The sequence below is a fragment of the Acytostelium subglobosum genome, assembly GCF_000787575.1.
Source record: "Acytostelium subglobosum LB1 DNA, scaffold: scaffold1, whole genome shotgun sequence".
Classification (NCBI taxonomy): domain Eukaryota; phylum Evosea; class Eumycetozoa; order Acytosteliales; family Acytosteliaceae; genus Acytostelium; species Acytostelium subglobosum.
The window spans coordinates 1,342,683-1,366,693 of NW_012236531.1; the positions used below are offsets into that span (position 1 = coordinate 1,342,683).

General features: G+C 47.0%; 8 protein-coding genes across 8 annotated transcripts; 5 read left to right on the top strand and 3 right to left on the bottom strand.

Annotated features, from left to right (window-relative positions):
* Positions 1-100: 100 nt before the first annotated feature.
* Positions 101-300, bottom strand: SAMD00019534_005510 (hypothetical protein; the record flags this gene model as incomplete). Its single annotated transcript, XM_012903985.1, has 1 exon — positions 101-300. A coding segment is annotated over one exon (200 nt), but the record flags the coding sequence as incomplete, so codon positions are not given.
* A 1,651-nt stretch (positions 301-1,951) lies between these two features.
* SAMD00019534_005530 (hypothetical protein) lies at positions 1,952-3,782 on the top strand (the record flags this gene model as incomplete). Its single annotated transcript, XM_012903986.1, has 2 exons — positions 1,952-2,126; positions 2,341-3,782. 2 exons carry the CDS (start codon positions 1,952-1,954, stop codon positions 3,780-3,782), a joined length of 1,617 nt encoding a protein of 538 aa, XP_012759440.1.
* A 737-nt stretch (positions 3,783-4,519) lies between these two features.
* Positions 4,520-9,904, top strand: SAMD00019534_005540 (hypothetical protein; the record flags this gene model as incomplete). The annotated part of the gene is made up of 4 exons (XM_012903987.1): positions 4,520-5,118; positions 5,201-9,444; positions 9,513-9,609; positions 9,676-9,904. 4 exons carry the CDS (start codon positions 4,520-4,522, stop codon positions 9,902-9,904), a joined length of 5,169 nt encoding a protein of 1,722 aa, XP_012759441.1.
* Positions 9,905-10,705: 801 nt separating this feature from the next.
* SAMD00019534_005550 (hypothetical protein) lies at positions 10,706-12,001 on the top strand (the record flags this gene model as incomplete). The annotated part of the gene is made up of 2 exons (XM_012903988.1): positions 10,706-11,783; positions 11,901-12,001. The coding sequence occupies 2 exons, from the start codon at positions 10,706-10,708 to the stop codon at positions 11,999-12,001; spliced, it is 1,179 nt and encodes a 392-aa protein (XP_012759442.1).
* Positions 12,002-12,274: 273 nt separating this feature from the next.
* SAMD00019534_005560 (hypothetical protein) lies at positions 12,275-16,494 on the bottom strand (the record flags this gene model as incomplete). Its single annotated transcript, XM_012903989.1, has 2 exons — positions 12,275-16,175; positions 16,265-16,494. 2 exons carry the CDS (start codon positions 16,492-16,494, stop codon positions 12,275-12,277), a joined length of 4,131 nt encoding a protein of 1,376 aa, XP_012759443.1.
* A 1,129-nt stretch (positions 16,495-17,623) lies between these two features.
* SAMD00019534_005570 (hypothetical protein) lies at positions 17,624-20,347 on the top strand (the record flags this gene model as incomplete). The annotated part of the gene is made up of 3 exons (XM_012903990.1): positions 17,624-18,559; positions 18,634-19,967; positions 20,050-20,347. The coding sequence occupies 3 exons, from the start codon at positions 17,624-17,626 to the stop codon at positions 20,345-20,347; spliced, it is 2,568 nt and encodes an 855-aa protein (XP_012759444.1).
* A 263-nt stretch (positions 20,348-20,610) lies between these two features.
* On the bottom strand, positions 20,611-21,509 carry SAMD00019534_005580 (hypothetical protein; the record flags this gene model as incomplete). The annotated part of the gene is made up of 3 exons (XM_012903991.1): positions 20,611-20,761; positions 20,870-21,091; positions 21,448-21,509. Coding segments are annotated over 3 exons (435 nt in total), but the record flags the coding sequence as incomplete, so codon positions are not given.
* Positions 21,510-22,354: 845 nt separating this feature from the next.
* Positions 22,355-23,987, top strand: SAMD00019534_005590 (hypothetical protein; the record flags this gene model as incomplete). The annotated part of the gene is made up of 3 exons (XM_012903992.1): positions 22,355-22,436; positions 22,518-22,901; positions 22,993-23,987. 3 exons carry the CDS (start codon positions 22,355-22,357, stop codon positions 23,985-23,987), a joined length of 1,461 nt encoding a protein of 486 aa, XP_012759446.1.
* Between the last annotated feature and the right edge of the window lie 24 nt (positions 23,988-24,011).

Sequence of the window (24,011 nt, forward strand, 5' to 3'; positions counted from 1 at the left end):
CGCGCCGCCGCAACCACCGGTGAGCGCACCGGCGGCGATAGGGTTGACGTAGTCGTCCTTCTTGCGGACGTAGAACATTGTACACTCGAAGCTGGCAAACAGTGTGCCCCAGACGGCGAACGCACCGCCCATCTTTGGTGCGTTCTTTCTGATCAGTGAGAATGCTCCCATTGCCTTCTCTCCTCTTGGTGCATTCCTCACACCTTTAAATGTATTGGCCAGTGTAGACAGTGTGCTGCCCATTGTGAACGTGACTCCAATGTCTGTCCAAATCTTCTCTGGGCATACTTGTCCTTCCATTCTTCTATATTATTATTATATATGTTATATGTATGTATGTTATGTGTATGTTGATGTTGATATTAAAGTGTATCTCTCTTTTATAAAGTGATCACTCGTTCGATTGATTGATTGATTGATCGATCGTTTACTTTTGTCGATCAAACGATGATGCTTGTGTGTTTGTGAGTAGTAGTAGTCACTAACTAAACAGTCTGTTATTAATATATATATTGTTGTTGTTCGAAGTAATATTAATGACCTGTCACTCTCTATCTGTCTTTGTTGTTGAGAACTCACAAGTCGTATTCCAACACCTCATCAACATGCAACCATCCTTCAGGAGACTGTCGACACCCAAAATGAATCAAAATTAAAAAAAAAACGACAAAGACGAAGACACACTAGTTGAGTCGACTCACTCATCAAGCATGTTGCCCACATAATTACATGTATTCGATTGATGTAATAATAATAATAATAATTACTCAACTAATTTGGTTGGTCATAATTAATAAACACAATGTACCAGCTACCAATCAATCATCATGTTGCGGGGTAGGTCACCATAATGCAATGCAAATGGTGTTGAACATCAATCAACTCATTCATTATACCATGCAAGCAAGAATGCATTGCATTTCAGTGAGCATGATTGGTGAGGGTTGTTGTCATTGAATGTCAACGAAGATGTTTAAAGAGAGATACTATCTCGGTTGTTTGATTTAAACATCCATCTACCAACATTATATTTAAGTATGTCAGAGTGTTAGTGTGTATGCCCGATCGTATAACATAACTTATCACCGTAAGGAGATAACTATGTTTGCAATCATAGTTAGGTTAGGTTTGATTGATTCGCGAGTGAGCGGGTGTAGAAGGGCTATGCACCACGAGAAGGGAAGCACGCTTTGACGGAGTAGTTTGTTTCGTGAAGTGTGGAACGTAATTCAAACAAGAAATCGGTTTCACTTTAGACTTGGTGGGGTCTTTGCTTGTGGAACGAAAAAGGATAATGATCACAAGGTGAGGCTAAAAGTGATGGCGTCGTTCGAGCTTGTAACTTCACATGGGGTCTTAGTTCTGGGGGGCTTAATCCAGAGTTGTCAAGCTTTGCGGGCCCTTGTAACTTGATTTTTTTTGAAGACTTCAGTGTATTCTGAGCGTTCTGGGGATCTGCCGTCGTGTCGTTGTTGATTGTGTGTTTACTTCGCCCACCATTCCATTTAGAATGATCATCAAACACAACAATAATAACAAATTAAATAAAATAAAATAAAAGTTTAGATTAGAGTGCACTCTATCATTGATCCATCCACTCAATATCAACTCGTATTGGTTGAGTGGAGTGTGTGTGTGGAACAACAAGAAGGCAGGAAGGCGGGTCAGTAAGAAGGTCCACCACACACATCCATCCATCTGGTCCCTGGCCAGGTTCCATACTCATTCGTTGTGTTGTGGCATATCGACTAGTATCTCAGTCTGTTGGAATCATCACAAGCCATCCACATCGTCTTCACGTGCCATTCATTCATATTATTAATCATTTAACTTATTATACACAGATACACAAGTATACAATTTATAATCAGTCATATATATATTCTTTGAATCAAAAGATATATATAAGACAGGTCTATAGTAGTACACGCCCATCACATCACATCACACAATGAATCGCAGATCAACTTTCATATTCTTGGTGGCACTCATCAGTGTTGCCACTCTCGCCTTTTTGTCTGGCGTTAATGCCGACGTCACCGTTGGACATGCTTCCAACATTACCTCTGGTCCAGCTCCATGCAAGTCTGCTGTTTGCCAAGTCCAACGCAGTGTTCAATCATTTGGTATGTATCATCAATCTGATCAGATTGATTGATTGATTGATTGATCATTATGGGACTATTCCATTTAGTGATCAATCAATCAATAATGATTGTTAAATGATTGATTGAGTGAAATAACTAACATTGAAGTTCATCAAATTAATTAATCAATCATGGAACTATTCCACCACTCATACATCACAATCTGAACAAACGAATATTTAAACGACAACAGCCTCCAAATTCACAGTTAAGCAGGTGTTGGTTGCAATTATTATTGTGTTGACATCTATTGCAGCGCATCAACATTATGTGTTGAGCCAAAAGAAGGGCAATTTGCCAGGCCCATCATTCGTTCCACCATTCTTTGGAATGCTGTTCCAGCTCATCTTGACACCATTCACCTTCTACCAGAACCAGGAGAAGTATGGCCCAGTGTCCTGGACGTCGATCATGAACAAGTTTGTGCTGTTTGTCACCGACGCCGAGACCACGCGTCAGGTGTTCAAGGAGGAGAACGCCAAGCTCTACCTCTCCATCACGGCCAAGCAGATTCTCACTGAGAAGGCCATCCCCTACATCGAGGGCACCGCCCATCGCCAGCTGCGCAAGCAGCTGTTGCCACTGTTCACCATCCGCGCGCTCAGCTCCTACCTGCCCATCCAGGACGCCATCATCAAGGAGCACATCGACCTGTGGTTCAAGGAGGGCAACACGATCAACGCCCGCACCAAGTGCCGCGACCTCAACATGGCCATCTCTGCCGGAGTCTTTGTCGGACAAAAGACACCAGCTGATGTGCGCGAGGAGATTGCTCGCAACTTCTTTGTCATGAACGAGGGCTTCCTGTGCTTCCCCATCGATCTGCCAGGCACCACCCTGCGCAAGGCCGTCAACGCCCGCATTCGCCTCGTCGAGATCTTCACCGACATCATTGAGGACTCTCGCAAGAGAATGTCCGAGGGCGAGCAGCCTCAGTCACTGATCGACCTCTGGGTCGAGTACTACCTCGGCTGTGACGAGTCGGAGCGCGACGAGCTCTCCAACGACACCATCATCTACACACTTCTCTCCTTCATGTTTGCCTCTCAGGACGCCATGTCCTCATCACTTGTCTGGGTCGTCGCTCTCCTCGCTGAGCACCCCGACGTTCTGGCTCGCGTTCGTGAGGAGCAGTTCCGTCTCCGCCCCAACGGCGAGGCCAACACCCTTGAGACCATGCGCAAGGCCTTCTACACACGTCAGGTCGTCAACGAGATCCTTCGTTTCCGTCCACCCGCCGTCATGGTGCCCCACGAGAACATCGAAGACATTGTCATTGGCGACAACGTCGTCGTTCCCAAGGGCACGATGATCCTGCCATCGATCTGGTCGGCTCACTTTGACAAGGAGGGCTTCAAGGACGCACACAAGTTCGATCCCGAGCGTTTCAACGATGAGCGCAAGGAGGAGATCACCTGCGCCAAGCACTACCTGGTCTTTGGTGCCGGTCCACATTACTGCATTGGTCGCGAGCTTGCCAAGAACCAGATCGAGCTCTTCCTCACACACATGGCCATGCACGTCGAGTGGGAGCACTTGCCAACTCCAGGCGGTGACGAGATCATCTTTGGACCAACCATCTTCCCCAAGGACGGTTGCAACGCCAGCATCAAGCGTCGTGTCTACGCTGCCTAAGCTGTCCTCTCATCTCACAATGCACCAAGGGTTGTCGACGCCCCATCATTCATCTCTTCTGGAAACACACCAACTTGATATAGTCCTCTTCTGTCCTGCCATGATCTGTCCTGTAGTCTGCACCATCGGACATTAACTTAGTTAGTTATGTCAACCATTTTAGTTAGTTAGTAGTTAACTATAGTTAGTTAGTTAGTCAATCAGTCAGTCAGCCAGTCAGTCAGTCAGTTAGTTAGTTAGATAGTTCTTTGTTATTGTTTGTTAGTAGTGCTAATGCTTCTTCCTCAATCCAAATATACAATTGGATTGTTGGTAATGGCATCATCATCATTACTCAGCAGTAACAAAGTAACATCAACAGACAAACAGACAGACCAACAGATAAACAGTGATAAACAGCAAGCAGAAGATATGGACAAGTATCAAGAATGACACATATACAGATAGAGATACAGATAGATAGATAGATAGATAAGAACCATTCACCAATCCATTCACTCATGAATAAACAATGATAGCATCCTCACTCATTCATATGACTACAAACAAGCCCATTCATTGGTCATGACTTTGACTAACTAACTTTCCAGATCTCCCCCCCCCTTTCATGCACGAACCCACCAACCTATTAATATCTATCTTGCATCAAAGTTGGACCTTTCATTCATTCGATTACAATCACACACATAACATACACAGACAGAACAAGTTGTATCTGTATCATTACATAATGAAGAATGAGTAGCAATAACAATAACAATAGCAATGGATCAGCATCGACATCAACATCAAAGAATGATCATCATAATCATGCTCAAGTTGAGATTGAGATGACGAACCTTTCATTCTCTCGTCAACAACAACCTCAACAACAACCTCAACAACCTCAATCATTACAACAACAACCAGAATCACCTGTTATAGCACTCACTTATAATATACCTATAACAACATCTTTGAAGCCAAATTCAAGTCATCCAAACTTATTGAATGCAGGTGGATTGTCATCTGATGCTTCCTCGTCGATGGGCGGAAGCACAAGTGATAGATATAGGGCCAACTCAAAGTCGGCGGTACACATGGCACGCAGTCAATCACAGACCAACATGCACACGTTGAGCATCCATGATCTATCCGACTCCTCGCAGACACACAAGCACTCTCACTCCCATCACTCTCATTCACAATCACACTCTGGCAATGTGTTGCACGCATCAGTTGGCGTGCATGGAGGTATTCGCGACGATGCCTCCGTCTCATTCCACGACACATACAATGACAACCAACAAATACATCAACATCCCGACATTGGACTGACGTCAGTCCAAGCATCGACGTACGTAGTTCATGTGGCGGGATGGCTGTGCCATTCAATCAATCGGTCAGTCAGCTGCTAACACCGCGCACACACACAACAGGAAGCTTGTCAACATGATTGAGACGTTGCTGACCGAGAAGGAACAGGAGAATCCGTTTAACACGTGGAAGGTACTGCGGCAACAGGTGCTTAGAATCACGACCCTGATATATATACTGGCGGTGGCACTATTGGTGGTGGCCTTTGCACTGCAGCACGAACATTTCCAAGCGCTGCACCTCATTGTTGAAGCGGGTCTACTGCTCCTATTCCTTATTCTCCATCTGTTTATGCGTGTGCGCGAGGAGCGCCTCGAGCACAACGAGGTCATTGCCAAGGCCCGCGGACATCTTCGCCACTACCTCACTCTGGGCGATGTGTTGGAGCATGGTGTGACGAGCAGCAGCGAATCAATCAGCGATCTGTCCGTGTGCAGGGATGATCTCTGGAGGAAGGTGCCACTCAATCTGCTGGTGGAGGGCGATCACATCAGTCTGCGAGAGGGTGAGCGCGTGCCCGTCATGTTGCAGTGCGCCGAGCCAATGTTCAAATCAATCGTGCTGCATCGTGGCGACACGTACTCGTCCGACCTCCTGGTCACGCGTCTACTGGAGATAAAGCCAAACATTGGAGAGAAGGAGAGACAGCAGGTCAAGGAGATGTCAGAGACCCTCTTCACATCTGGACGCAGTTGCTTTGTTGTGAGCGAGACGCCATCCTTCCCTCAATTGGTTCGCGCAACACTGGGCTCGGCGGGCCGCCCCGCTAACCCAGTGATCAACGCCATCAACTACATTCGCATCGTGGTCGAGCGGTTCTTGTGGGCCGCCGTGGCCATCTCGCTCGTGGCCAACATTATACGCGCAGTGCTCCAGAAGGATCGACTGCTGGTCGACGTTCTCATCATTAGACAGGTGGACCTGGTCATTGCGTTCAGCTTTGTGATGTTGCCATCGATCCTACTGTTGGTGGCCTACTCACTGGGGCACGCCAAGCTACTCGCACTGTTTGATGTGCTTCAGGAGCGATCACTCAAGGGCGAGATCTCAGACGACCATCCTGCGCTCAACTTTGATCGCGAGTACAACGACGATCACCTGCCCAAGGTGCCATTCAAGTTGATGAAGAACTACTGGGAGGCGATCCTCAGCAGCAAGCACGTGGCATTCTCGCACTCATCCAATTTGTTGCATCACATTGCCAGCACGACAGTCATCTGCTGTATCGACAAGGAGGGCATTGTGTCCGAACCGGTCAGCACCGTGGGCGAGCTGTGCTACCTGCGTGGCGACGGACCCGTGCGTCTCGAGCTATCGTCTGAGTACTCGCACACACAATACTCAATTTCATTCAACGATCAGGACTGGCAGGAGCACTTGAACGCGCTCAAGCCAATGGGCCTCAACTGTCTGCTCAACAAGACCTGTCGCCTATACTCGGGCGGAGACAGCAACGGCAACAACAGCAATAGCATCAGTGGATCACGCCTCTCAACCCTCCCCAACAGCTTCAATGGCCAGCGACTGTTATCGGATCACGTGTCCAAGATTCAGCTGATCAAGGATCGCGAGGAGAGCAACGACACGACCAACTCGCAGTGTCTCTGTCTGCTGGCCAAGGAGATTGGATTCTCCGACGAGGTCTCCAATCAATTCGTCAATCTCAAGACGATTCACACGCTCACACAACGCTCAGTCAAGGGTGATGCCAAGGCCAGCGATGATGACTCTTCGAAGGACTCGCCATCCATGATATCCTTGGTCGCCAAGGACATGTCCGAGACGCTCCAGCTGCTGTCCAAGGGCAGCACCGACCTCATCCTGGAGCACTGCAACCAATACTGGGACGGCACTACTATCCTGCCATTTGGCGAGGAAGAGAAGGAGAAGGTGCGAGCGATCAACAACAAGTGGCTGACGAGCGAGGGCATGAAGTGCATCTCATTCGCCTATGCGCCCATCGACTCCAAGTACAACAAGCTGTTTGCAACTGGCAGCATAAACAGTCCGCTGGTGGACGTGCGATTCTCCAACAGTACAATGGTGCGACGCAAGAAGCAGGACCTGCGCATGCAGATGAGCAAGAGGCCACAGATCAGCACGCCCGACGCGGGGCTCAAGGTGAACAGCATCGTGGTCAACTCGCCAATCACGTCGAACAGCGTGTCGTCGCAGTCACAGATCAAGATGACGCCCAAGAAGACTGATCCGGAGGATGACAAGTCCGAGGTGGTCATCTTTGTCGAGTCTCCAATCCCCAGTGGCAAGCAATCACCCATACTACTCAAGAACACACAAGACAACATCAATGACAACAACAATGGCAACAACAACAACAGTGCCAAGAAGAAGAAGAAGAAGACCAAGTTCTTGAAGCCATATAAGAAGAAGTCGAGCAAGAACAAGGAGGATAAGGAGAAGGAGAAGGAGAAGGACACGCCACCAAGCATCGACCTGGACATATCATCAATCACACAGACCCTTAGTCTGCCACCAGTCGAACTCGAGTATGAGAGTGGCGATGACTCTCAGCATGCCAGCAACAACAACAACATCGCCAATGATAACGACAACAATGATCCCAACAACAACAACCCTGATAACATTGTTGTAATGGATGGCGAGATAGAGGACGAACATGATGGAACACACAACCACTCAGAATACACGAACAATGATAGCGAGACAGAGAGCGACTCACCCAAGCCAGCCAAGATCGATCAGCATCAGCAACACCGAATGAGAAGATTGTCGAATGAGACCAGTTCATACAGTGTGTCCGAGACATCTGAGTCTGACTCTTTCGCCGACAAGAAGAGAGGCAAGCATAGGAGCAATGACAGATATCGTCGTTCAAAGTTCAAGAAGCAACAACAGCAGCAAATGTCACAGATGGCGCCAATCGCGGATGAAGCTCAACACAACAATCAACAAACAGAGGAGAAGAGCACTGATGCAGAACAACATTCATCAATCATCATTGTGGACAACTCTGCCACTGGTGGCGAGATTGCTGCGGATCAGGACAGCAGTAGTCACGCTGGAATCAGCAAGGCTCAGGAGGTCAAGGAGGCGATCGCTGAGAACGAGACATTGGAGAAGCTCCAGGATGGACAGATCTTCATTGGAATGGCCGGCATGCGTGTGCTGCCCAAGTCACACGTCAATCACTTTGTCGAGGTACTCACCTCGGCTGGCATCAGGTTCGTCTACTTCTCCAGCGAGGACAGACGCACCAGCAACCCATTTGTCAATCGCCTTGGTCTGGAGACCGATTGGAACTGCTGTGTATCACTCAAAGATCCAGAGCACGACGAGGAGCAGCAACAGGACGGCCCATCACGCTTACCCAAGGGCATTGCGGCAATCAGGAAGCATCTGGACGAGGTTGACAACGTGCCATTGCTCGTGCCAATGTTCTCCAACTCGACGCCCGAGACCAAGCTCGAGATGATCAAGATCCTTCAGGAGAATGGCGAAGTCGTCTGTTGCATTGGTAGTTCATTGAACTATGAGAACACACCAATCTTTTGTCAATCCGACTTGGCCTTCTCACTGGAGCCAGCCGTATCGCGTTGCCTCAACTTGCCACTCAACAGAGCCGACCCGCGGCCATTGCTCACCAGCCGCAACTTCTTTGAGACCGAGTCGATCACACACCTGGCGCACCTTCCCATCAAAACAACAGATACCAAGCGCGTCCCCACCGAGAACCCATCGACCCAATCGCTGTGCTGCGACATCACCTCGCTTCCCTGCTCACTGGTCTTCCACAGACGAACAGACTTCAACGAGATCCTCGAGTTCTTCCATGTTGGACGACAGCAACTCACCAACACACGTCAATGTCTTCAGTTCATTCTCAGCGCGAGCATGACACTGGTGCTCATGTGTCTCGTGGCCGGTGTGCTGGTCGTCAGCATGCCTCGTGATGGAGTCGTTGGAGGCGTGCCACTCACTGGTCTGCAGATCATGTGGCTTCAGTTCATCATCATTCCCTTGGTAGGCTTCTCATTGTTGGCCACATCAGAGGATGAGGACGTCATGAAGACTCTGAGTCCCAAGAACAATCAGGAGTTTACACACATTCCAACATTTGCAAAGTATATTGCAATACGTCTGGTACCATCCCTTCTGCTCACAGTATGGCTGTTCATCTGGTGTCTGCACTCACTGTCCGATGCCAGCTGGGGCAATATATTTGGTGCCTCCATCTCAGATTGGCCGACCAATCCAAGGATCACCTATTCAGATGCCCTATTCGTCTCACAGAACATCATGATGTTTGCCTTTGTATATTATCTGAGTAAGTTGGTCAGTCAGCAAGTCAGTCAGTTATGGATACATCGCTCACTCACTCACTCAATCAATCAGGTATCACAAGTCTTAGTTTTATCCATCATACTCAGAGTGTACTCAAGTTCAACCCATTAAGGAAGAACTACATATGGGTGATTGCAGCATTACTTAGGTATGTACTGTCACTCCTTCCTCCACAGGAACACATTCATCATTAACACAAACAAACAAATACTAGTATTGGATTACAGGTTGGATTCTCATTAGTATCACTCAAGGCCATTGATGGCATCGGTTTGCTTGGTAGTATACCATGGGAGCTGTATGTCGTTCTGTTCTGTTGGGCGATCGTTGTGATTTTGTTGGACGAGTTTGTCAAGAGACTCTACAAGAAATGGTTCGATGAGATCCAGTTGGAGTTACGACTCGAATTCGACACGAAGCTTGGAATGCATTCACCAATATAGTTAATGCACTCATTCAACATCATGGAGTCGTCACGGTCATTCGTTCATCCAGTACTTCATATTACTTACTTGAGGCGTGTGCTAAGTCCTTGTTGGTCCTCGCCGAATGGAGTGGATGCTTTGAGGTTTGATTGTGTGATGACACAAACATAATAACTACCAACCCCAGTCGCCAGATCAAAATATATTTCCTTTTTGAGGATAGTTTTAGTCTTTGTTCCATCACATTCGTTCGGTTCACAGGTTGGGCAGATTTAGACATGTGTCAGGAATATCTTGTTAAAGGTTATAAAGTACACAAACGTACTGTAATCCCACCGACAATTCTTTCCCTCAATATTTCGTTTCTACCGAGCGAATGAATAAGTGTCAAGTCTGATCACAATGACATTATATTTAATTAATCTTATTCCTAATAATAATAATAATACAATATGTTACTACAACTAATTTTAATTATATTGATATCATCAGTCTCTTTGAGTTTGGCTGCTACTCCACTTCAATTCAACTTGACTACGGATTGTAGTGCTGGATGTTCATTCTCAAATCCACGTATGGGTCGGTAACATCGTACCATCGATCGGCTATGATATAATCATCAATATTGGGGACAATCTTCCACAATCCTTCGAGATCAACTCAGACATCACTGTGTCATCTATCACAACTATTGGACGAGTGAGTCTAAATATCTTAAACAGTTTGACTACCAACACTATTGTCACAGATAATAACGGTTACGTTTACCTTAACGGCAATGGCAAGCTGTCCGTACCAAGTTCATCATCATGTACCATCATGTCCATATATCGACTGGAGTCGTCGTCCACATCTTCAATCGACTTGAACTGCGATGAGATCAGCATCAACACAGTCACATCAGAAGGACAGTTTGCGATGAAATTCCTCAAGTTGAACCTTGGCCGTGAAGGAAGGCAGTCCTTCATCACCAATTGGTATATGGCCACCAAGAATACAACAAGCCCCTCAACGTCATATCTATACCTTAGCAATGTTACGATTACAAATTGGGATGGCACGACAACAGGCTCCAACGATTGGGCCATCTACTTCTATGGCCAGACCGTCCTTGGATTCAACTTCCGTCTGGCGGGTGGTGCCAACAGCAAGATTGTCATGGACCAAGATGCAACTGTCCAACTAAGCGGTGGTATCTCTTGGGAGAAGTATAAACTGAACATTACAAACGGAGCATTCTTTGCCTCTGGGGCCAGACTTGGAGAAGTCACACAGACTGGAGGCGACATCATCTTTAAAGACCCCTCGACAAAGTTGTACCTCGCTGGCCCGTACTCGGCACCCAGTGGGAAGGCATCGATCACATTCATAGACGCTTTGTTACCTGGAACCAATGCACCAATCGAGGTCGATGATGACATCACTGTCACTTTTGCAAAGGTCAATGTCCAGTTTATCAAAACCTCACCAGTTTTCAATCAACCGTACAGACTGATGTCTGGATTTACCAAGATTGACTACAAGACCATAGTTCCAAACGTGTGGTGGAATGGAGGCAGCCTAGACAACTATGTATCCAAGATCGACAGGGTGGACAATAGTTTCGTTCTCAACTTCTACGAAAAATGCATCAAGTGCAACGGTCGAGGCTATTGCCTGCACAATGATACATGTGTATGTGATCAATACTATCAGGTGGTGGACAACTGCAGCATCAAAGGTTGCTATCAAAACTGCAGTGCCAGAGGAGTCTGCGCCAAGCCAGGCACCGACCAATGTCAATGCGACCTTGGCTTTGTTGGACAATATTGCCAGCTCCCTTCATCATCCTGTGCTGGACTACTTTCAGATACTGATTGTTCCACCGTACCAGGATGTACATGGTCAGGAAACACATGTATTTATCCAAAGTCTACAACAACAACTACACCAACTACCACAACTACCACTACTTCCTCAACTGGTACCAGTACTCCAACAACTTCAACATCAACAACAACAACATCAACAACAGGTCAACCAAACTCATCCAACTCAATCTTTGGATCAGTCTTTGGATCAACTTATATTGTTGGTTTACTCATTGCCGTCATCATTGGGACCTTCTCAATTTAATTTAATAAACATTAACTATATATATCACTTTTGACTGGAAGTAAAACAATTGAGCCATTCAATCAAGTAACAGATAGTAACTGTTAAAGTATGTAAGTGAAGTGACGATCATCTTGTTAATATATCTTGATCATAGATCTTGATCATTCAGTGCACTCATATATCTTGATCATATTAGATCTTGATCATAGATCTGATCACTGACCAAATCGATCAATCAACCAATGTAATGTAATGTAACAATAACTAACTAATATATCATTTATTATATGTTTATCTTCTTTGCTTTCTTGACATGTAGATGAATACACTTAGCATCAATACATTGAAGATCCAGAAACATCCAAGGATACCAAAGTTCCTCCAACGATGACTCTCTGACCAACCCAATTGATGGTAGTACTCGGAGCCATGGCTGTATAGACAGTAGCCGCAATCGGATGTCTGGTTCTGGTTGGTGATGTAGCCAGTGTGTGGATAGGTCTCAAAGATGGCTGTGTACTCGCCGCAAGTCTGGCCTGGAGGCGGGTTGAACTTGATCAGATCCTCCTCAGTGCAGGTGACGGTGACGTGGCTCAGCACATTGGTGACGAGGCCCTCGACAAAGTAGTGCACAGGGTCCAGATGGTACATCCAGGAGCGCCAGAAGGTGGGCAGGTCGTCGGGTGGCGCCATCACACCGCAGAACAGGATGAGGAAGACCATCAGCAGTGGGATGATGAACTTGGCCATGATGATGTTGATGCAGATGGCCGCAACCATCTGACCGAACGACACGCAGAAGAACAGGTAGAGCACGTACATGATCCAGAAGTAGAAGCCGGATGAGGCGCTGAACTGCAGACCCGACGTCCAGTAGACACAAATGAAGAACATGGTGGCGGTGATCACGAGATAGGGCAGCTCGACGAGGACGATCGACACTGAGAATGGCACGAACGAGTAGAACTTGCTGGAGAGGTCGCGACGGAAGTACTCACGCTGGGCAAACAGCTGGGGCAGTGCGATGAAGATCATCATTATACCGAGGATCAGTGCCTGGAAGATGACAAAGATACGCTGTTGCATGTCAGACGAGGAGTCCTGGAGATCGTAGAAGGTGAAACCGATGATGAGGCCGACGACTGCCGCCTGGACGAAACGGCCAAAGCAGTAGTATGGGTCGCGCCACCAGATGATGTTCATACGCTTGTAGACCTCGACAAACTGGTAGGCCATGGATGTGGCAAACTCGCGGGCTGGCTCAGTGGGCATGGCGATCGTGCTGTCCAGGGCGTCCAGCTCCTTCTTGATCTGCTGGCACTCGGCCGACGACTTCCAAGTCTGTGGCCAGTTGACGTCAGACTTGCCGTGGACGCCAGCGCCAATTGCCTCAAGGATGTACTCAGCTGGGTTCTCATTGTCGCCACAGGCGCGCACGCCGTAGCTCTGGAAGTAGGATGTGAGTGTTTTGGATCGCTCGCCAATATCACCAAAGTACACGGTCTTGCCACCACGCGCCAGCAACAGTAGACGATCAAAGTGCTCAAACAGGACTGATGATGGCTGATGGATGGTGCACACCAAGGGCATGCCAGCGTCGGCGAGCTTACGGATGAACTTGACGATGTTGTAGGAGGACTGGGCGTCGAGGCCACTGGTGGGCTCGTCCAAGAACAGGATATGTGGCTTGGCGACCAGCTCAACACCGATGGTGAGACGCTTGCGCTCCTCAACAGAGATACCAACGCCACTCTCCAGGTCACCGATGAGTGCGTCACCCAGATGCTTCATCTCCATCATCTCGAGCACGTTCTCGACGTACTTGTACTTCTCATCGAGGGACACGGCTGGGTCCTGGCGCAGCTTTGCAGAGAATCTGAGGGCCTCGCGCACGGTCAGGTTGGGGTTGTGCACATCCATCTGCTCCACATATCCAGTGATACGCTCAAAGTCAATGTCGAGTGGACGTCCGTTGAGCATGGTCTTGCCCTCGACGACACCAAGGGTCTTTCTCTTGGAGAGCACATCGAGCAGGGTGGTCTTGCCGGCGCCGGACGAGCCCATCAGGGCGGTCATCTGGCCGGGCTTGATCCAGCCCTCGACGTCGTCCAGCAACAGACGGGTGCCGCCTGGCACTGGAACAGTGTACTTGATGTTCTGCCATGTGAACATGCCGCCGCTCATAATCAGCGTGTCCTTCATCTTGTTGGTGGCTTCGGATACGATCTTGGCCTGGATCTTCTCGTCCTCAACGTCATTCATCTTTGGTGCCTTGCCCTTCTTGAACACCTTTTGGGTGTAGCCGCCAGCGGTCCAATCCAGGAACTCAAGTGCGACCATGTTGAGCGCGACAAACAGCAGCCAGAGCAGGTAGACCGCAATGACATTGATTGTACGTTGGCTCATGTTGAACTCGAGACTGGCCTCGAGGTAGGTCTCGCCAGTGACGTTGAGCACGCCCTGTTGCGCGCCAGCAGTTGGACAGATGCGGTAGGCGTCGTTGGTGTAGGCTGGGCCGTAGGGGATGGCCGTGAGCTGGCAGTCCAGCACCTTGTTCTTGAACTCGTTGGCCATCAGCGCCTTGAACGCGTACGAGAATGGGTTGACCCAGAAGAACCATTGGAACCATGGGTGCATCTTGGGATAGGGCACAATGTAGCCAGTGTACGTCAGCATGAAGATCAGGTACAGGGACATCACATTCTGGCCGACGTAGAGTGATGGAGTGAAGTTGCCAAAGGCGCGGAACAATGAAGTGGCGGCCAGTGTCACACCCATCAGTGTGAACAGCCAGATGAAGAACTCGTCAGCGCGATATTGGAAGCCAAACATGAAGTAGGCGATCACAGAGTATAGCGTCACTTGGAGGAAGATGATGGGGATGTCGGTCATCACCTGGGCGATGTGGAAGGCGGACGGGCGATACAGGGCGTAGGTCTTGTGCTTCTGGAGAATGCGACGGCCATGGTACGTGAGCACGATCTCACCTTGCGACAGGAAGGCGTTGAACAGCAAACTGCCAAAGATGGCGCCACCACGCGTAAAGATACCATTCATTGTGTTGTTCTGGAGGAAGAACACGGAGCCATAGACGAATGCCTGGATGAGGACGGACGTGTATCTGGAGAACAGCGAGAACTTGTTGCCCCACAGCAGTTGGAATTGGCGAATGGACAGAGCGCGCACTTGGGTAAGGAACGAGGTGGTGTATGGACGGTTCTTGTTTGTGGTCCTGGACTTCTGGGCCACGACCTCCTCAGCGAACATCAGATGTGGCTTGTCGGTCTCGAGCTGGCGCTCATACTCGCTTTGCTCCTCGAGCATGGCATGGTACAGCGGCGACTTGATCCAGGCTTGCTCAAACTCGAGCGATGTGGCTGGGGCGGTGCTCTCAAAGCCGGGACGCACCTTCCTCTCCTGGGGGTTGGTCACACCGGTCAAGAAGTCTGGCGTGGACTTGCGTGGCTCACACTCAAAGCCAAGATCCAGGAAGTATTGCTTGGCGGCGGTACCTGGTCCAAAGAATATACAACGACCCTTCTCAAGCACGATCACTTTGTCAAACAGTTGGTAGATCGAGTCGGATGCTTGGTAGAACGAGGCGATCGTGGTCTTGTGCAGGGTGTCAGACATGATGCGCAGCGACTTGGCATAGTCCAGGGCGGAGGCGGCGTCCAGTCCACGCGTGGACGAGTCCCAGGCGATGATTGGCGCGCCAGATACCATTGCCTCGGTGATGGTCATACGCTTGCGCTCGCCACCAGACAGACCGCGAACAAACTCGTTGCCAACCATGGTGTCGGCCTGCTTGGCAATGCCAAACATGTTGACGAGCAGCTCAAAGATCTTTTCACGGAATGAACGCTTGGTCTCGTCGGGCAGACGGTTGCCCGGTGTCTTGCACTTCAATGCAAAGTCCAAGGTCTGCTTGACGGTCAATGTTGGATGATGTGCATCTTCCTCGGGCGTGTAGATGGCTTCACCTCTGTACTTGGACCACTTCTCAGACTTGATTCCACCATAAGACACCTCTCCACTTACAGACACATAAGTATTTCTTTGATTTGATATCAGTCTCAACAATGTGCTGCATCCCGATCCAGGGCGACCCAACACCAACAACATCTCGCCATCCTTGCAAAAAGTATTGACCTTATGTAATATATCAAATGTTGTTCCATTGTTCTTAACCCTATTATTATGATAATAGTATGTTAGTATATTTGATTGATTGATTGGAATCATTCCACTAATTCACACACACACAAATGATCAACTTACCAATTAAATGGATTAAATATGAACTTGAGTGGAGACAACATATCCATGATGACAGAGGCATCGGCACCTTTACCAACAACGGTTAGATCTCGGATGGTGATACCCATCTTCTTGGGCTTGCCACCATTGTCCATGGCCATACGATGAGAATCTTCGAAATATTTCCTAAGTTTGAAATCCTCCTCACTCTCAGCGGGACGACCTTCCAGGTCATCCTTCTCCTTATCCATTCTTAATTGTACTGATTCCATTTCCAAAGAGGCTTCCACAGCCCTGAAATGTATCTCACTCTCTCTCAAATTTATATTTCCACCTCCACTGGCGGCACTACCTGTACTACTTCTAACATCCTTGAAACTATTGTCCAAACGTGGACCTTCCATTATTATTACTATTTAAATATATATATATATATATTAATAAATTAAAGATAAAATAAAAAAAATAATATTATTGTTATTTGTTTGAAAAGAATTTATATATTTGATTGATTGATTATTGTTGAACGTATGATTGAGATAATAATAGTATTTATAGATCATGATTGACGAAGTATGGTATTGACTTCGGTGGTATGGGTTGGCTGGTCCATCGTTGCCGTGATGCTAGTTTGTTCAAACCAAACCACACGAAAGATAGATTAAAGGTTCTTAATTTGGTCTTGGAAGTACTCGCAATGACATCCAAGCTCATTGTTTTCCCACACTGGACCTGAAAACCAACCCCCACCGCCATCCTCACGACTTGTCTTGGACCAGACCCTAAACCAAAAAAGGAAATGATAATCTGGCACTGCTCTGACGAATAACGAGTGGTGATAAGAAGTGTGGGTGAGTGCGACGTTCATCTCATAATCAGAAGAGAACTTGTAAGTAAACTCGATAGGATGATGTTGTTGGGTAGGTTCGTTAGATGGTTGGGCTTGAAGGAAAGTCAGTTGTTCCATACCTCACTCACTCAATCATCCAATCATCATCATCATAGTTCTTTAAGATCAAGAATATTAATTCAATTAATTTATAGATCACTATTCCGAGCGTCTTACTCTTTGTGATCTTCTAAAACACCATAATGACATTCAATTTATAAACGACTCCATCCAATCATCGTCATCCTTGTTTTAAAGTTGCGAAAGGCCATGTTTAAATGTAAAGATACACTAGTATAAAGGACTAAGTGAAAGGGTAAGGACAAGTGAGGGCAAGGGCAAGGGCAAGGGCGAGGGTGAGGGTAAGGGCGAGGGCAAGGGTTAGGGTACAAGTTTTGAAACACCCACCCTGAATGAAACGATGAGGTGAAGTTGAATTTGATATGAATGCAATACTCACTTGTTTCATTGAAGTGCAAGGACAAAGAAAGATGGATGAACTACATAGTATAGCTCAGAGTGCTGCAGCACACTTTAATAATAGACAGTATGATAAGTCTTATCAACTATTCCTCGATATAAAGAATAGATCGCCACAACAAACGCCGAGCAAAGAGGTCTTGATGAACTTGGCCATTACAGACTACTATCAGAACAATTGTGTAGACCCTAACAAGTTAATGGATGATCTGGCAAAGATCAACACTCCCTCAACATCATCATCATCAACTACAACAACAACAGCATCAACAACTGATACATCATCGTCTGCAACCAATACACCAACATCACCAAAGGATCTTCATCAACAACACCAACACCAACAACAACAACATGCTTCAAGTGATAACTCTCCACCTTCATCATTGGCCAACTCAACAGATGCCCTAGACTTGGATAATGATCAGGCGATGGTTATATATAATCAAGCGGTGCTATATAACTCACTGCGACAGTACGGTCAAGCCTACAACAACCTCGAGACACTATTTCAGAACATACTATTCCTCGATGACTACGTGGCCATACGCATCTGCTTCCTGATGGTCAACATTGGCATCACCCTGCAGCTCTACGACAAGGCCTACACCGTGCTCTCCTATCTGGAACAGAACTTCTCGCATCTCTACCTCAGCAAGGACAGTGTCGACACGCAACAGGCAGGATTGCAAGCGATCAATGAAGGTGGCGGTGGCGGTGGCAGTAGTAGCGAACAGCATTCCAACAACAACAACACACACAAAGAGTCAACAGAGAGTACCAATGATGATACCAACTCTACAGCGTCATGGAGCAACACATTGATGACTCCATTCGAGTACCGCTTCCTGATACACTTCTACAAGTCCAAGTTGTACCTTCTATCCAACGAGCATCATCACATGGCCAAAGAGGAGATCAATCAAGCAATCTCGCGAGCAATGAAAGTACGTCCCCACTCACTCACTCACTCGCTCAATCAATCAATCAATCAACTAACATACCTACCTTACTACCTTAGATTAACTACAAGCTACTACCAGCATGCTACTTGCTCAAGTCAAACTATTACAATCTATGTGGAAACGCCACAAAGACAGTGAGACTGTTGAATCAAAGCAAGGACAGCCAGCAGTCACCATCAACTCCAACGACGTCATCAGGGTCTTCTGCATCATCGACTACAACAGCCGACCCTGCTGCTGATAGTGCCACAATGGTCAAGCCACTATCATTTGGAATCGATCTCCAGATTGAAGACATCACGCCACACGTCTTCTTCAACAACGTTGGATGCATGCACTTCAATCTCAACCGACAACATCCATCGATATTCTATCTGACCAAGTCGCTGCAGGAGCAGTCACCGGCAGCCGGCCAGCCATCCTTGGCCAAGACAGAAGCATTCTACAATCTTGGCGTCATACTGTTGCTCTCTGGCAATGCCGAGCTGGCGTTCTCGTGTCTGCAAGAGGCGTGTATGGTCCTGCACAACAACCCACAGGTCTGGCTACGATTGTCCGAGTGCTGTATCCTTGCACATCAAAAGAAAGCGACTGAGGAACAACAGGCACATCAGAGCCTGACTCTGCTGGACAAGGAGGAGCACAGTCGACGCATACTCTTGCCAACTACCAGCGGTCTGCACCAGGGACTGCAAATCGAGGACAGCGACGTCCAATCCACTCTTGGCGATGAGTCCAATGAGTCGGTCAGACTTGGAACTCTGTCACTCGAGTTTGCTGCCAAGTGTCTCAGGAACGCCCACTACCTCCAGGCCAAGGTTCTAAAGTCCCTCAAGTCGCCCAAGACGCTAAAGTCTGCCATGTCCTCCTCGTCATCACCGCCATCGACTCCACCACTCACATCAACATCGACGGCGCCTGCACAACCCTCCTCTTCGACATCAACATCCTCATCAACACCCGTCTCCAGCAGGGGTGGAGCAACTTCACCTAGCGTCGCCCAACTGTTCCACGCTCACAGCAACGAACTGATGCTGAGCATCCTGGCATCGCAAGCCTACATTGCACTGTGCACCAACAATCCAGTCGTTACATTGACTGCCACCAAGTCACTACTTAGTCTATGTGATGAAGTGTCCGCTAGCAATCAACAACAGCAACAACAGACATCTGTGTCAGGTGATCAATCATCAGTGGAGGCAATCAACAACAAGTTTAGATACTATGGACATATTTATGCAGCTGAGGCCAGCATAATGTTGAATTGTCCAGACAAGGCCATCAGTTACCTCTCGCCCTCCTTCGTCGACTCAATCCAAGACAGCTCATTCCAAAGCCGGCTCAATCAAAACCCCATCACAGATACCATCTCTCCCAATGATCATAGAGCGTAAGTACATTACTTGGACACATTGATAGAATGTCCTCCGCTCAATCACTCACTCAATCACTCGCCTCCGCCAACCAACCAGTGTCTTCTACCGAAACCTGGCAATAGCCTATTTATTAATGGATAACCTTGAGGGCGCTACACAGTGCATCACAACGATATTGAGCAACGATCAAACAAACAACAACAACAACAACAAGACAAAGATAACACTGCTACAGGTATACATTGAGTTAAGACAAGGTAATGTGGCCAATGCCCTAAGCATCTTGGCCAGGGAGAGACCACTTCCAATACAACACTCATTGCAACAACAACAACAGCAACAAGCAGCCCAGCAGGCAGCCCAGGCGCAAGCGCAGCAGCAACAACAGGAGTAGTAGTGGTCGTGACCTATGAGCTCCTCCTCATTTGATAAAGTTTGTAATAAAGCCTCATCCTCATCATCCTCCATCCATCCAACATCCATCATCCCATCATCCTTGTTGTTGAATGTATGTATATATACCTGTGTTTATTCGATGTGTTTGTAATGTATTACTAGTTGATTAATGTATGTAATGAAGAGAGGGTCTACTATAGTACTGGGAGGGTTGATTATGTGCGCAGTTGGGCGTCAATGATGATGACCAATGATCGCTTAGTGCTCAGCCTCGTAGGACTTGATGATTGGGAGCTCCTCAAAGTTGTGCTCTGGCACTGGCAATGGGAGATGGTACTCCAATGAGGAATCTCCGTATGACAGGTCGTAGTTCTCGAGAACCTCCTTCTCTTGCTCTGGTGACAAGTTGTATCTGTATGAATGATTGATTGTGTGAACGCGTTGATGTCAGTCAGCTGATGACATTCCGATCGATTGATAGCAATCCTGTATGTTCTGATTGATTGATTCGATTGATTACCTCTCAATGACGTGCTTGTTGTATTTGATGACGGCAATGTGGAGGAGTGGGTCGTCGAGGAGGGCATCGGGGACACCGGTGGCAGCGGACACCTTGCTTGGTGAGACGTTGTCATAGAAGGTGTCAAACTCTGCCATACCTGGGTAGATGTTGGCAGATCTCAACTGCTCGACTCTAACCTGTCTATCGGTTGGGTAGAGGAACTTGTTAAGGAATCCTCTTCTGTAATATATTCGAATCAAATATGTCATCATTGATTGATTGATTGATTGATTGAATGATTGATGATGGGTAGTGTATATATGTTAGTTATCTTTCTTCTTTCTTCCTGATCATCACCTATCGATAATCTATTGTCTTTTGTTCTTGAAAGTATCATCATGTCTGTTTGTCTGTTTCGTTGATTGAATGATTGATTGACCGAAATGATGAAATCGAATGAATGATTGCTGTCACTGATCACTCTTCATTATCACTCATATATATTATATAATGGTGATCTGTTGTTGTTGTCATTGGTGTTCAATGTTCTACAACTCTTCGCCTCGATTCGATCACTGTATTTGATTTGATCCTACCTTTGGGTGCTGACAGCAGCAGAGGTGAAGACTCTGGAGACTGAACGGAATGAAGACAACATTCTATCTATGTAAATGTATATATGTTTGTATGAAATTATAAAACAATAAGTTCGCAAGTAGTTGCTAACATGACAGTAGGGTAGATGCGCAGACTCACAACCAAGTGTGTGAGAGGTAGAGTGATCAGAAGTTAGTGAGAGTGAAAAAATAAATTATCAAAAAGATTCTAAAAATCGAAATGGGCGAAGTTCAAATAATGAGCAGTTTTGAATTCATGTGAGCGAACAGGGTTGAATGGAAGGATCGGGAAACCCTTATTAGGAATACGAACTTATCGGTGGTTGGTTCACCCTTTGTTTCATATCTCGACGACCAAACACACACACTACAACGACCTACACAACAACCACAACAACAACATGAATGTCAGCTTGTGAACCATCCATCCATCTATCCATTCCAACTTTGACACATCAAGTGCCTCATTCATTCATACATTCCATTCGATGATCATCACCTGACTGACACATTCTTACATACATACATACTTATACAAATACATATTATATTACTTTACTTTACGTTACTTATACCAAACTACACTGCACCACAACAAACATAGTTCTTACAATTAATATAGACGATGGCAGTTGACGACACAACTAATGTTGGCGATGTTGGTGGTGGTGATGGAAACAATAGCAATAACAGTAGCATCAACAACAGTATCAATAACATTATAAACAACAATAGAGATCAAATAATAACAACAACAAATGAAGACAATGAACACGAAGAAAAGAATGATCAACATCAACAACCAGATGGTGTGTTACTTCGAAGTAATAATCACCTGCGAGTACCAAGCGATGTGATCCAAATAGACTTTGTTTCAGATCCCACAATGAGCGAGGTCAACACCAGTACAGAACTACTCAAAGACTCTATAGGCGCATCAACTGGCATCTCAATGCCCTTCATGTCAAGTATGTCTTTCACTCATCACTCAAACACTCGTGCGCGAGTACTTGGAACACGTGACTCACTCAATCAATCAAACATTGTAGGGAGCGGGAATTCAATGACTACGAGCAACAAAGAGATTGATCAACAAGATGATATTAGTAGTACAGATAATATAAAGGATGTGGATGTGGATGTGGATGATGAGGGCGAACATAGACATGCCGACTTATCAATGAATATGAATATACCTACTACTCCTGGAGAACTGAAGTTCTCTCCTGATACCGCCACCGAGGAATCACAATCACAAACAGCTGTACAATATGGACCAAATCCACTGACGAGATCACAATGCAAGAAGTCTGGCAAGCTCAAATACCTCAAATATCTATTCGATGAGAACAAATACCGACTGGACATTGTCAACAACAGGCGATTCTACCTTGCTGCACAAGTAATCACAAGGGTTGGATTCTTTTCAAAGTGTAAGTTTAGTTCATTCCTTGAGGCATGGAGCATGGAAGTGGAATGATCCCACTCACTCACTCAATCACTCACTCAATCAAATATATGTAGTCTTGTTGTACGCGACATTGGGTATCATATCTATTGCAGCGGCTGTGGATACGAAGAGACAACCACTTGGACCTGCCAGTGCCTTTGCAGAGTTGGAAGAGATGTTCAGTGGCGGTGTGATATTCTTGCTGATCATTGGTCTATGGTGCTATGGAGCAAATGGAATATTCTTTGTGGTCTTTGACATTGATCAACTAGGCAGAAAGACTGCTGGCGCAATCCTCAAGCGATTCGGTCGTGTCTTCTCATCCGGCTTCTACTTTGTGCTGGGTGTGGAGGCGGCGCGTGTGCTAGGCCACGTCAAGAAGGACAAGTCGGGCTCGGAGCAGATCCTCACATGGCTATACTCCTCGCTCGTGGGCAAGATCGTGGTGTGCGTGCTGGGCTGCCTGTTCTTTGTCGTGTCGATCGTGTACCTGGTCTACATCGTCAAGCCCGACAAGTTCAAGAAGGAGCTGTCCACCGAGCGCATGACCAAGGGCATGTATTTCACCGCGCTTGGCTTTGCAAGGATCGGCGCCATTGGCCGCTCGATGTTCTTTGCCGCTTTTGGCGCCTGTCTCATCCAGGCCGTGGCCAAGATCAACAAGGGCGAGGAGGGCGACCCCTCGCTGCTCGGCTTCGAAGGTGTGTTCCGTGCCATCGCCAAGTTCAACTCGACTCTGCTCTTCATCATTGCTTCACTGGTCGTAGTATATTCATTCTGGTGTCTGTGGCTGATGTTCTTTAGACGTCTGCCCGCGCATCACGATCCCAAGTACGCACAAGAGGTTGTGGGCACAGAGATCGATCCCAATCTGCGATTCCATGGCATCATTCTCAACATTCCAAAGAAGACCGTGGTCGATGAAGAGAACGACGCTGGAAACTTGGATGAAGATCAAGGAAACATTGAGTTAACTTCAAGAACACCTTCGCCTACATCTACGGCAGCAGGTGTAAGGCAACAACAGACACAACAAGACGCACTACCACAGGCAACAATCACTTCGTAACGAACGGACAACCTGCACTACACA